The sequence below is a fragment of the Labrus mixtus genome, chromosome 1 (genome assembly GCF_963584025.1).
Source record: "Labrus mixtus chromosome 1, fLabMix1.1, whole genome shotgun sequence".
NCBI lineage: Eukaryota > Metazoa > Chordata > Actinopteri > Labriformes > Labridae > Labrus > Labrus mixtus.
The window spans coordinates 18,158,273-18,171,986 of NC_083612.1; the positions used below are offsets into that span (position 1 = coordinate 18,158,273).

Genomic DNA, 13,714 nt, shown 5'->3' on the forward strand with positions numbered 1-13,714 from the left:
ATGGAGGAAGAAGCCAGTTATACATGGTTAATGTTTTCTCTGCTTATTGCGTTTCCATCAGCATGCATACATTTAATACAAAGCTGAAGCTGATTCTTTTCTCACCTGTAGTCTGACCTTCTCCTAGATGAAATATGGATCAATGTCATCTCCTTATTAGATACTGTAACCTATTGTCCAGTTTCTAAAAATATAATATCCATATTTATCAAGAGTCAAGTCCAACAGATGGCACACCCTGTAATGCCCCTTTACTGAACAAAGAATTGATCATTGCCCACTTCTTTATATAGGTAAGTGCAAAAAGACTGCAACATCACAACAACTGTGTGTTTTTTGTTTTTTTACATTGTAATCTGTGGATTCAGCAGGCTTTCCCTAAGATAGTTTTCATATCAAAGAGGCTGAACAGCGGTTTGGTTGCTCATGTTGATTAATATTATCAACATTACTAGGCCAAATTATTCCACAGGAGGTAAATTCTCTCACCAAAAACCGAGCCAAATACATGAAGTGAAAACTTCTACCAGCACCCCAGACATTGTACTGGAATGGAGCTACATTCCTGGTGAAGTTCTTTGATAAGAAGAGCAGACTGATGGCGTCATGTTAGCTAAACATGTCTGTTAACTGTTTTAGACTGCAGAGATGACCTTTTTTAGAGATACTAAATGTGATATTGTTTTCCCATGGACAATGCAGAGTACGATACCTTCGAACACAATACGGTGAACTGAAGAGAAATATGATACTATTTAAATGATTCAGACATGGAAAATACTCCTGTGTCATGATTCACATCATGGCAGCCCTTCCTTCCCCTTTTGTTGTGTTGTATTATATATTATATAACAGCTAGTTGGTCATCAGGATCTCGACTACAAAGACTTCCTTCTGCTTCACCTCGGCGCCAGATTGTTTCACCTGCTCGCGTGGTATTGTACTCTCTTGGCTTCTCTGGAGTCTAGTGCTCATTGTGACAGCTTGTGTAGCTAACCCCGTTTTTCTTCTTTGCCTTGCGCCAGCTCGCTGTTCGTGTTTTTTGCTTCACCTCACCTGTGCTTTTTTGGACACCACTCTGGGATCACGGACACTGCCACTGGGAACCTCGCACTACCCCTCCTCCTTGCACCTTTTGAGTCACTCTTTGGACTAAACCTTTTTGTTATCAACTTGATCCTGCCCATCTGAGTTGTGCTTTTGGGTCCAGAATTTGTACTAACCGTAACATCCTGAGTCTATTTGTTTTGATCAGCAGATTTAATAGAGTCCCCACTTTCAGATTCCCTTGAATAGAGTCAGAGGAAAGTTTGTATTGTTTGTCGGAAGGTAAAAAAAAAAGAGCTATTAACATACAAATAATGCATTATGAAAATGCAATTATAGCCTGCTTTCAGTCTAAAACCTCCATCTACTTACATGGTCCATTCTGCTGACCCAGGTATTCTTCAATTTTCCACCTTACCCCGGTTCACTTTCCTACCTCATTACTTCCTCCAGTTCTCTCCTATTTTACCTTCACATTTATTTTTCTCCATCAAGTCAGCCAACGGTCCTTTCCTTATCTCTCTGTTTTTTTTTCTCTCCAACTGTTTCGCTCTGCCACAATTTTCCTTTTTCTGTTTTCATTTTATTTTTTATTTTCTTTGCTGTTTTTCTCCCTAATATTTGCCTTTCTGTTTCTTCCTGAAGGCTTATCAGAAGATGGTAAATCCGCACTGCCTCCTTCTACCCAGACTTATCTCAGCAGAGGAAAAATAAAGCACAAACAGTGCAACGATATAATAAGATGGGAATCTTGGCATACTTTCATTGCAGAGTGATTTGTGTGAAAGTATATGTGTGTGGGAGGAATGATAATTCTCAAATTATCAAATAAATATGCCAGGTATGATATAGACAATGATAGAGAGAGAGAGGGTTGATGCATTGTGGATTTTAATGAAGACTTAATGGCAGACAGCCAGAGGATTTGATGATTTCCGCATTTTAATTCTCAGTTAAGCAAGAAGCACAAAGTGGCAGTTTTGGGCCATGTTTATATTGTTTCTTCCAGTCTGTAATTATCTGATGAAACATAGTCTTAATTGAGAAACATTGCTACTATAAACATATTGTTGATATTGGCTCTTTAATTTGACAGTTTACAGGTCAAATGAGCATCCACTACTGCATCTACTACTTGCATTCCTTGTAAAATCATTTATTTCACTGATAGGGTTATAAATGTTAAATAAATTTAACTGAGTGAAATTGCTCCCGGAGATTCTGACTTAATAACTTAAGTATTTGTAGATCTGCAATATCATTCAGTTTGAAATGCAGTTTAACCATTGCAATGTCTCTGGTATCTACATGTATGCAGCTCTGGAGAACTGTGGATCAGTACATGGTTGAATGAACATTAGACTTCACGACCTCAGGCTACGTTGTCGTTGCTTGAATCTTCCCGAGGCTAGAAACATACTGGTGTATTTAGAGGGGTACCACCAACATTTCAGTTGTTGGTTCATCTAATAATAATGATTCATTGAGAAGAGATGTGTAGAAATACATTCTTTCCCTGGATGGAATTTGATTTAAAAAAAAAAAAAGGCATCTATCAGTGGTACTTCATCTACGGAAAATTCAATTTGGGATTGCTTTTTTCTAGGAATCTGAAATTGCACCAGGATTTATTTTTGAGTAGCAATAACATTTTCTCCCAAAAAAAACTGTTAAAAATTGTCAAAGTTAATTTAATCTTAATGACTACTCAACCAACAGACATGTTGTTGTGCCATTCATTTTGATTTATATGCAGCTATAATTCTATATTTTATTATTACATACATACAGAAATACATTTCTTTTAAATGCATAAAAGCAGGGGGAAACAGTCACTACATTTCTTTCCAATGATGTGCTCAGGTGTTTTGATGAGAATAGTAAGGTTGAGCTGAAATGCATTATGCCAGACAAGAAATAATGGTAAAAAAATCTGTATAAACAGGTGCACAAAATTGAGTATTACGTTATGTATAAGGGATGAGATGGAAGATTGACACATAGAAATCTTCGCCACAATCATGTTGCTGCTAAGCTCCTCATGAGAAGGGTAATTTGTCACCCGGCTTCCAATTTTTGAGGCCCCTCCTTCACTTGGATATTACTTTTGCACCTAAGCTGAGCTCCTGCCAAAGGCAACAAACACACAGATTCATTTGAATTTCCAGCTGCTCCCTGCTATACACCAGGCAGATCACTACAAAAAAAAAGCAATTACAATATCCCTACCACTATTTAAAAAAAAAAGTTTGAAAACATCCAACAAACACACAGAGACACTTATAGACAGACAATGAGAGCCAATGTGTTCACTGTCTGTTGTTTGGCTTTTTGTCATGGGATGCATCTTTATTTATGACGGGAACTGTATTTGCACAATATTTTGTATTCTGAAACTGAGCAAACACTCCTTTCGAATAACAATGATGCAGACAAAATTAAGTATGTTTCACCAGTTCATAGATTTGGAGCTGAGAGTAATTATTTTTTCGTTATCGATGATTTTGCTGCTGATTTTTATTCCTTATAATTGTGCTGCGAAGTTACGGTACTGATTTGACTGAGATAAATAATAAAACACACTTTACTTCCAGAAAGAAGAGTTCCTTACATGTACCTCATTTTAATTCATACAGAAACTTGAGAGCACTGCAGTAAAACTGTATTCACAAGTTGTTCTAAAATCCACTTCGATGGAAAATGTTTCATCTAACACTGTAATGTTTAAACACAGCTTGTACAAAGCAAGATTAGATTGTCTTTGGAGTTGAGTGTGTGTCCAGCTGACAAAGGAAAATCTAAAAATGAACTACCTTTCTTGCCTTGAATTGGTCTCCATTACCGAGGCCAGAAACTAGTGGGTGAGTGCCCGTTGATGATTGGCAGGTATGGTTTGGTTGGTTTATTGAGCAATTTGGCAGAAAACATCTTCCAGACTGCTTCAAACATGACTGATTGGGGCAGTAAGTGAATCAAAGCAGTGAAAATGAGGGCCAGAAAACCAAAAATAATTAGCTGAAGGACACATTAAAAGCTCTGATAAGTTGAGAGGAATGGCAGAGCTATAAGGTGATTACTCTACATGGATGTGTCACTTCATCAGATACCTTTTAGATTACTCATACTTATTTGTTCCATCAAGGTGGCCTTGAAATGATTTGAATGTGGCTCCAAGTTAACAGTGGCACATAAGAGCTTTGGTAAGCAACTTTGAAAACAAAAACACAGCAAGGGCAAGTCAATTATCTAACCCGAAGAGTGTCACCTCCCAGAAACAGATGGATGTGCTCCTCCTCACTTATGGCGCAGAACAGACTTGCTTGTATTGTTGAGAAAAGTGCAGTGCATCGTTGTCATTCCCATCGTTGTCATTTTGTTTCAACTAACTTGCTTGCTTTAACTTGTGGATAACTCCTCTGATTCTCCATGGGCACGGGCAGAGCGCACGCAGCAGGACAGTTGGTGTGATGTAGGCAAAGAAGGTCAGGTAAGATATTCGATTGTTTAATTAAATCTGAAAGAAATTAGTTTGCCTATCCCAGGAATGTGAAAGCCGGAGACACCCTTATTTTACCCCTTTTTTTTTACCCGAAAATGTGATATACTAATTGTCGTTAAGAATTACAATATATTGCAACAATTTAAATTAAAATGCTCCTGGAATATACCTCCTACTCTAGCTAAGAAATAAGAGAGATCTGAGATTCACAAGTTGACCTTCAGGAGAAGGGAGAAACTGCACATTTGCAGGAGTGTAATGACAACCCAGCTAAGAGATTTTGAGTTGTTTGGGTGTGCTGGAAGTTTTCTCTTGGCTTTATGTTGTCAGAAACAGATGGAGGCAGAGACTGTGTTTACCCTGGACTTTCAGCTTTGATATGCAGATGGGAAGTTCACAGAGAATGAGTGATGCTCTAGTCTGGCTGAGCTGCATTAGAGGCCAGAGTAAACACACTCCTTTATGGACACAAGAGGGGCACAGTGGCTGGGCTCTACGACTCGGAGAATGTATTAACTCTCATATTTCCTATTCCAATTTATTTGAATGTGAGGCCATACGTTTAAACTTGTCCTGCCTGATCAAAGTGTCTCGAAACCACAGAGGTCAGGAGAAAGAAAGCTATGCAGTCGATTTCTGACGACCCCTGACACCAAGGGGGCATGGTGCAAAAAAAGAGAAAAGGGAAAAACATTGATTGATTTTATTGAGTTATTCAGAAACGGTTAATTAATATGCTTACTGCATATTCAACAGTTTAGTAAGAAGAAGAAACTAGGCTGTAACTTCATGAAAAGTACAGCAGGTGGTAGCAACAAAAGTTTTCATTCAGGTGTTTTGTTGAATCAATAATATTTGAAAAAAAGAACATTTTCTCTGGCACTGAATGTAATCACTTATCCATCTGGTGGGCTTTGTGCTCTTGTCTGCGTATCTATTGATGATATGATGATGACTGACTCAAATGAAATCCGATGCGACGTCTCTATTAGCTACTCCCACAATGCCCTGCGTTCTTTTGAATATGATGGTGTGACGAAAGGATGTGGAACAAATAGCATTAGGGCTATGATGTTGCCTTATCTAGGTCATGATATAACCAGCCTATCTCTGAGTAAGCCTCTTGTGGCTGACACCGAATGAAAGGAATGGAATAATAAAGCACTCGATTGAGATGTCAAAACAGTCTGGCAGAATGCTATTGGGGTGGAAAGCGGGGTTTGATAAGCGCTGATGCCTTTGTTTAGGCAGCTGGGAGGGAAAGATGGACGTGTTAGCGCAGAGCTCTGCTTCTATTCGGGAGCGTTGGGGTTTTCCCTATTCTCTCTCTAACTCTCTCTCCCCCCCCTCTCTCTCTCTCTCTCTCTCTCACTCTCTTTTGCTCTTTCCCCATGCTGCCTCTCAGACAGCTTTGATCACAGTACCCTTTGAAGCAGTGTTCCAAAATGAAAACGAGGAGAAAGCAGAAGTCATCGCAAGTTCACGCCTAAACTTCCTGCAACTATACTTGCCAAGTGCACATCTTTATAACGGCATAAGCTCTGCAAGGCCCAATGGAAATTATTGATGAGCAAAAAATAATTGGCCATAAATCATTTAAGCCATGAATCACTGGCTACAAGGCTGTAATGTGTTGTTGCTATTGATCACCTCTTCTATCCCAGTGTTAACGAGTGCAAAGATGCTGCTCGAGAATTGCACAGCAGATCATCTGTGAAAGATGTTACCTGACATTTCTAAACTCAAAATCCTGCATAGCAAAACAATAGAACCAAACAGTATCTCTGCTTCCCTTTGCCCAAGACAGTTCAACGGCGTGTCAGGGACAAGTGCATCTTTGAGGTAAGAGCATTTTGGGAAATGTGCATTCTTTCTTTTCAATTCAAAATGAGATCAACTTTAGTTCCATGTCCCTTTGTCTGGGGTAGACAAACACCGGGAAATGTTCGTATCTCAGATTGGTCATCTTTGTCATATTGCTGCTACAGATGTTGTAGTCGTCCAACACACATTATTTCCAATAATCTTGTGTGTTACTGCTCAATGACTGTCCCATTCACAGTAACTGTAGCCTGCATCCCCCTGACACTGTTGCAGCTAGAGACAATCCAGAGAGGCAACCGCTGTAATCCGAAGGAGGGGATAGGGAAAGTATAGATGTAGGACATATGAGGGACACCATGAGAGTGCTGCTCCTAAGCTGCCTGTCTCATATGGAATCCCTCCTGACAGGTGTCTGTGTTGTTTAACCACATCTTTGAAATGATTGCGAGCGGGCAAGAGAAAAGATAAATAGAAAGCCGGATAAAAGGGAAGAAGATAAAAAGAAGTATTACACTCGAGGAGAAATTAAAGCAGATATTACAGCCTGTCCTACATATCAGCTGTGCTAATGACTGCTGGAGTTCTCTCTCTGTAATAAACTGAGTAACCATATCACCACAGGGGCCACTACATGAATTTCACCCCGACCAGACATCTGTATGTCTGGAAAACGCAGCGAGTAACACTTCAATTGTAATCATGCAGTGTGGCTCTATTTAGCACCTGCTTTAATTACAAGAGTGAGTCTGTGCCTCCAAAAACACAGAGCGAGAGAGAGGGTTGGGGGAGTCTTAGATAATGCTAGGTGCAGGCTAAATTAGCTGTGAAACTAACAAATGAAGGCAATTAGCGAGCTAGCCTCCACTCTGTCTGCAGAGTCTAATTGAGAAACCAGGCCAGTGACTACATGGAACAACAGTTGCTTTAACTTTATCTGTTTTTGCTGACAATGGGCCACATTTAGGTAGTGCTGATGCGACTAATTAGAGAGGAGGCATCCCAAAAAGCTTTTCACGTTTGCTCTATGTGTGAGATATTTATCAAAGATGGCGTTTGTTGCATTCATATACAACAGAATGCGTGATGTTTATCAGATATTTAAACACTAGAAAAACACACAGCTTGATGTTTCAAGAAATCACCTTCTTATTTGCAACATGTAATAGAAAAGAGTAATGTAATGTAAAAGAGTCAAGAGGGTTCTGGGAAAGTGCAAAAGCAATGATTTTGAAATGTCAAGAAATTCTAATCTCTTCATTTTCACATTGTTTAAAAAGGGATGGCTATAAGAGACCTCAAGATAAAGAAAGAGTATGAGAAGAGAGCGAATAAAAGGACTTGGAGGAGAAAAACTGGTGGAGGTTGTAAGTGGAGCATAAACAAAGCAGACAAGAGAGGAGAGAAGATGACGAGGGGAGGTGGAGCTGTGAAGAGATGGAGAGAGATGTGGATGGAGAGGATCAGACAAGGATGCGGGATCTTAGAGCGAGAGAAAGGAATAGCAGTTCTGTGAACTCAAAGTCCTGCAGATGACTGGAGAGGCCCTAGAGATCTGTTATTGTGATGCAATGCCCTCTCTTCTCCTCTCCCTGTTTTTCCTCTTTATTGCTCCCTTCTCTGTGTATGCATTGTTGTTAAAGTGTACAAACACATTCACACAGAAAACATCCAAAACTACTTCTTACCCGGGCAAAAGCCGTCCATCTCCTCATGTCCAATACTACAGACGCAGCGGCCCAGTGGTACCAACCAGTCTCCATCAGCACCGCAGTACAGTTTGGGTGTGTCCCTCTCCTCTGCGTTTTCCACACATGCACCCCTCACTTCCACCAGAGAGGAGGAGTCCATGTGCGGTACTGTGTCTGGAAAGGCTGCCAGGTTCCTCAGAGTGGATGGGCAGCGTTTGTAAAAAACCTTATGTAGAAGAGAACAAAAACAACAGGAAATTGAAGTGCTGCCAGTCTTCGTTCTTTCTTTCTAGTGAAAGAAATAAAACTGACAAGGTCATGACTGTAGCTCCAGCAAACATGAGCCATAGCCCCTCTTTCACTGACCTTTACAGAAACAAGAGCGATACAAGCTCCCACATCCTGGAAGGCCAAGTAGAAACCTTTCTGTGTCACCGGCCCTACCTCCCTGACCTCAGTATTGAGGCGAAGAACCCGATCTCCAAGATCTGTTTGTGTGAAACTTTCATCTGCTGCTATAGTGTCCACCTGGGACAAAACAGCAAGGACTTAATTCGCCCATTTATTTCTTAGGGATTCTAATAATGCAACAATTATTTTTCATGAAACAAATCCAAAAACCTACCTTGGCATAGTCAGTGGGCCTAAAACGTGTCGCTGCAGGGAGCGGGCCCTCCGTCTGCAGGTAGAAGAGGTTGAAGGTTTCCTTGCAGGTACCAGACACCCAAGGAATGGAGTTGCAGTCTCTGAGTGTGAAACGCAGCTCCACATATACCTAAGGGTATTCATAAATAATAAACAAATGTAAGCTCATTATGCATTAAACACACAGGACTGTAAGCATTTTACAGCGGGCTCTCCATATTCCTTGACTGGAAATAAACTGGATTCTTTTTAAGAGTAAATCCTACTGGCCTGCACTTCTTATACAGGTATTGTGGACAATGTAAAAAAGGCAGGCTTTATGTTCCCAGGATATGAAAATGAATTAAGTGCAAGCAACAATGAAGTTAATGAATGCATAGAAAGTAATCAAAAAGGCATAATTAGACAGCATACAAGTACAGACAGTGGTAAAAGGATTTTTGTTTCTCTACTGTATACCTGCTTTCCATTTTTTTTCCTCCTCTGAACACGGGAGATTTTGTTCCCTCCAGTTATTTCAACACTTTTGTGACCTTGAGTCAAAGTCACAACCAAGACTACTTCATTTGATCACATTTTCAGGCCAAGGTTTCAGTGTGTGACTGAGGAAGCGTTTCAGATGTGTTACACACCCTCTGTGCAGCCTGCCGCTGGATCCATCCTGACCGCAGCCAGTTGTTCTGGTTTGGCTCCATTACGTGGCAAACCTGGAAGGTGTGAATGGGTCTGTTCTGCTCATCCATCTCTGTGATAGCATCCCACTGTAAAAAAAAAAAAAAAAGGTTGAAAGTACAGATGGGTAAATTAGTGACAAATGCCATGATGCAACAGAGTAATTAGCTTATAACAAAACTGCAGAGAGTAACAGACAGGGTTTGACCCCTATCCTTGGAACCTTTTACCATCAAACATCTCTATGTTTCTGACCGACATACATGTGTTTCATAGGCTGTCTAGGAGAAGCTGCTCTTAGTGATCCATTATGTGGATGGCCAAACTTCTTGCCATCTTTTGTACATTTGGGTTCAGTCTCCGGTCTACCGCTTAACCGTTTAATCTTTGTGTTGAGTCCGTTTTTTGATAAGACAAACGTTTTCTCATGACTTTTTGCAGACCTTAGCCTACTAATCAACATTTCTCTACCAAAGGGCAAGTTCTAACCAACAGTTTCAATAAGGAACTTCTTTTAAACAGGCAAAATCATCAAGCAATACCAGATTCATTGGTGGGTAGCCTTCTACCATGACTGGATGGGTCAACAATATGAATATGATCAAGATATCATTTGTATTATTTGACTTAAGCGATAGTTAAAAACACAAGTGATTTATGAATTGGTAAGACTGACTGACTATAGATAGGGATAGGTATTCTGTTATTTAGTTAGGGATATACTGTCATAGGTTGCAGGATAACATGGGTATACTTTAGTGATTAAAATGCATGCATTCCATGAATGATCTTGTTCCCTAAAAAGGTTAACCTGTGATCCTTGTTTTGCATGTGGTGAAACTTAATTTCTATAGAAACATGATGTTAGAAAGACACCAAGTTTTCAAGCTGTTGCATCAGCCAGACTCTCTCATTTGTCTGCTCCGCTCTAACGGTGTGATGATCAGAGCTTCAAAAGCACTAACGTGTATTGACAGAACTTCTTTCTCATAACTGCTGTCGCAATAAATGAGCAGCTGAGTTTGTGTCAGTAACACAGCTGGACAAGTTATTCCATGTAGGGGCTTGAGAACAGGCAAGACAGTTGAAGTTCTACTTAATTCCTGGTAAAGAAACATGGATCATGTTAAATATTGTGCATCACTGTCACAAGTATTTAATTCCAAATTCAGACAAAACTATGAACGTTGAGTTTCTTAAATATCATGGTATACAATAATTCCTATTTGGTATACACATTTTCCTAATTCTTACAAGAGTAGTCTCCTGTTTAATGTCAAGGAATTAAGGTTGTCGAGTTATGCTTTAGCAGGAGTTGCATGCACAATGTGTTGATGTCGAAAAATGTTAGAAATCTAATTTCTACATTATCTTCCACACTCTCTTGTCTTTTGAAGAAGACATACAGTAGTAGGCCTATTGCACTTGGTTGTTTGTGATAAAATTGAAAAAAAAAATCTGAAAGAGCTTTAGTGAGCGACAGACCAATTTTCTACTTTGTACTCTGCAGACCAGATGAACGTTAGACTGCTTCAGAAGGTATAAAAAACATCTTAATCCAATCTTTTAAAGTGTAGGTGATCATTTAATGGGATTTAGAAGAAGATGAGACATAACTACATTTGATAGGACCGCTGTGTGAATGGGGAGGGCAGGTCTTTTTTTTGAAGTCATGGAGAATACTTGTTTTAAACCTATCACTTTAAGGCATACTCTTAATCTCAAATGAAGGCTGGGACCAACCATTGAAACACCATAAGGCCTGTTTCTGCTGTGCATTTTACTGCGGTTAACTGTTTAAAGCCATGTCCCTCTTTAGAGATTGTATACTCACAATACAAGCACACCAAACTAAAAGTTACATTTGCTGCCTTGCATGCCAACTAGTCCAAAATGCCCATGGCGTAAATAATTAGGAAGTTGTAGAGGGCATTTGCAGTTAACAATGTTGACCCACTGTGACAATAACGATGTATCCAAGCTGGAAATTAGAACCAACTGCAGAATTTACGCATTAAAAAAGGAAAACAACTGTCAGTGAATTTTAGATAGAAACAATGCAGTTATAAAACAATGTGTGAAAAGTCTTTTCAACATGAAAAGATGTATACGATGCCGACTTGGAGACTATAGCCCTGATGATAGCAGACTATTATTTTTGGGTCTACAGACTGGAGCAGGGAAGATGTCTGAAAGCACTAGTAGCGAAAGGGAAAGCACTCTGTGACTGCGTATTGATTCCCCTCTCTACCATAATGGTACCTACATTATTTAATCCTGTGATATCTACAAAAGAGTTCAAGAGGGGGAAAATCATCCAAAGCTGCTGTGTTGAATGAGGCATACATTCTGTTTTAGGAGTCGGACAGAGACCCGGTAAAGACGACAGACAGCACAGATTGAGCCCAGACAACTGAGGTAGAGAGTTCTCAAATATAAATTATTAAATAACAGTTTAACCTTGACTGGAGTGTGCAAAAGCAATTAATCTTATATTAATTAGGCTATTTAAATTAGGTCTTTGTGACTAGGGCTAAATGATTAATCAATCATAATCACTTCCTCTTTCATTTGGAACTCCAGCCAGCCAATAATGTTGGCTGTACACAGTCCAGTGTGATTTTAAGTGGACTCTGAGGTATTTCTTAATCTTACATATATCATTGCTGGGGAAAATGTTCAAGGTACGCCCATACATTGAATCAGTCTGTAGCTAAACATACAGCCACTTTCCTATGCATAATAAAACGTGTGCTCATCTACGGCCGTCATTATAGAAATAAAAACAGGCTTAAGTTAGTAGATTAACCGTAAAGGTGGTTTATGCTACACGTGGTTTTTATAGAAATATTTAATATTTGATCACTGCCTAACTCAACTTGCCTTAAATCCTAAAAGGCAAGAGTCTTTAGCAATGCCAAAAGGTCTATTCCCTGTTATCCATGCGTGACTTTACACACCCAGGTGCCCATATGAACATTCAAACAGGTTTTGCTTACAGAAATCCTTCCTTCTGTTCAAAGCAGCTGTTGAAAGATCCCTCTTTAATGCACTTTCAATGAAAGAGATGGGAAATTCAATTCAGTCATCTGTCTGTGCCAAAGCAACTTCTTTATTTCAGCTGCAGCTGAACTTTTATGCTTGAGTAAGACTTAATCAGCACATGTACTCTGAAGCCTTTTTACTACAAAATGTCCTCTTTGTGTTACTATCCCTCCACTGCTGCCATCTTTGTCTAGGCAAACTAAAGGAAGGACAAAGGCTTTGGATCATACCCACTTTATTTCAAATTCAGACTAGTGAAGACCAATATTAGCTTCTAATAAACAATAAAAACAACATCATTGCAATGGATTAGACTGTGTTCTCCCCAATCACTGACACAAGAAAGAAGCACTTTGGGGAGACATTTCTGTCTGTGGCAAGAATGAAAGAGCAAGAATGTTGACAGAATGCAAACACAGATTTAGTGTCCATAGGCACATAATTATTGTTTTAAAACACATGTAAACATCTAATCCCAGACTAAATGCTAACTTTAGATAGCTAGCATGCTTACTGATGTAATGCTAACCTGTTTTATTGTTGAACATCTTAATTAAGTACATTATAACGACAGGGACAGCTGAGGCTGATGTGAATTTAACCTTTTCTTTTAAAGTAATCTAGTCATAAAATGAAAGTATTAAACAGCAGAATGTATACATTTATTCAAAGTCATAATGATAGGGGCCATAAATGTAAGTTAAAGTTTAAAAGAGCTGTCCGTCTATTTAATTTAAAAAAGAAAAAGCTGTCGGTAGAGTTGTATACCAGAGAACTTAAGGAGCATGGTGGAAAAATATAATATTTATATATTCTGTGTTCACTCTCCGTAAGTGAAAAGCAGACTTCTGTTCTATATGACTGCAAGGCCTCTGCAGCGCTTTGCCACTTGCCTTTCAGCCTGTCATTTCTGAGATTCGTACGTGTGTAAAGAAGTGGAAATGTTGTGAAAGTCATAGAAAAGAGTTTAAACTTCAAACAAGACTCACAGAAACTTGGTATGAGTGCAGTTTCAACATATGGACTCTATATGCTGTGATTTCAGTGCCCATACAGGCCAGAGACAGAAACTCAGAATCTTTGAGGAAAGCAGGCTCTCTGGTTTGCATAAGATCAGCATTAAGTAATTGAAGTTCCATTATGCATACAAACAAGAGAAAATGGTAATTTGTCACTCTCTGTGCCTCCGTGTTCTAAAATGCCCCTTTGGGATGTGGCATGGTTCAGAGCAGAGAAAACAAATGCAAACCCCGAGTTTGAAAGATGAGCTGCAGCCCACGCTCCCTGAGACAAT

General features: G+C 39.4%; 1 protein-coding gene and 1 long non-coding RNA gene across 2 annotated transcripts in view; one reads left to right on the forward strand and one right to left on the reverse strand.

The window, feature by feature from the left end:
- The window catches only part of LOC132973056 (ephrin type-A receptor 6-like), a 50,404-nt gene that overhangs the window by 23,385 nt on the left and 13,305 nt on the right, over positions 1 to 13,714 (reverse strand). The window contains exons 3-6 of the mRNA XM_061036266.1: positions 9,336 to 9,464; positions 8,684 to 8,833; positions 8,425 to 8,586; positions 8,056 to 8,284 (exon numbers count right to left, since the gene is read on the reverse strand). Coding sequence (XP_060892249.1) covers positions 8,056 to 8,284; positions 8,425 to 8,586; positions 8,684 to 8,833; positions 9,336 to 9,464 — 670 coding nt within the window. The remainder of the gene's footprint in view (positions 1 to 8,055; positions 8,285 to 8,424; positions 8,587 to 8,683; positions 8,834 to 9,335; positions 9,465 to 13,714) is intronic.
- Positions 856 to 1,177, forward strand: LOC132973065 (uncharacterized). The gene is made up of 2 exons (XR_009672965.1): positions 856 to 935; positions 1,026 to 1,177. It is a non-coding gene; the product is annotated as an uncharacterized LOC132973065 (long non-coding RNA).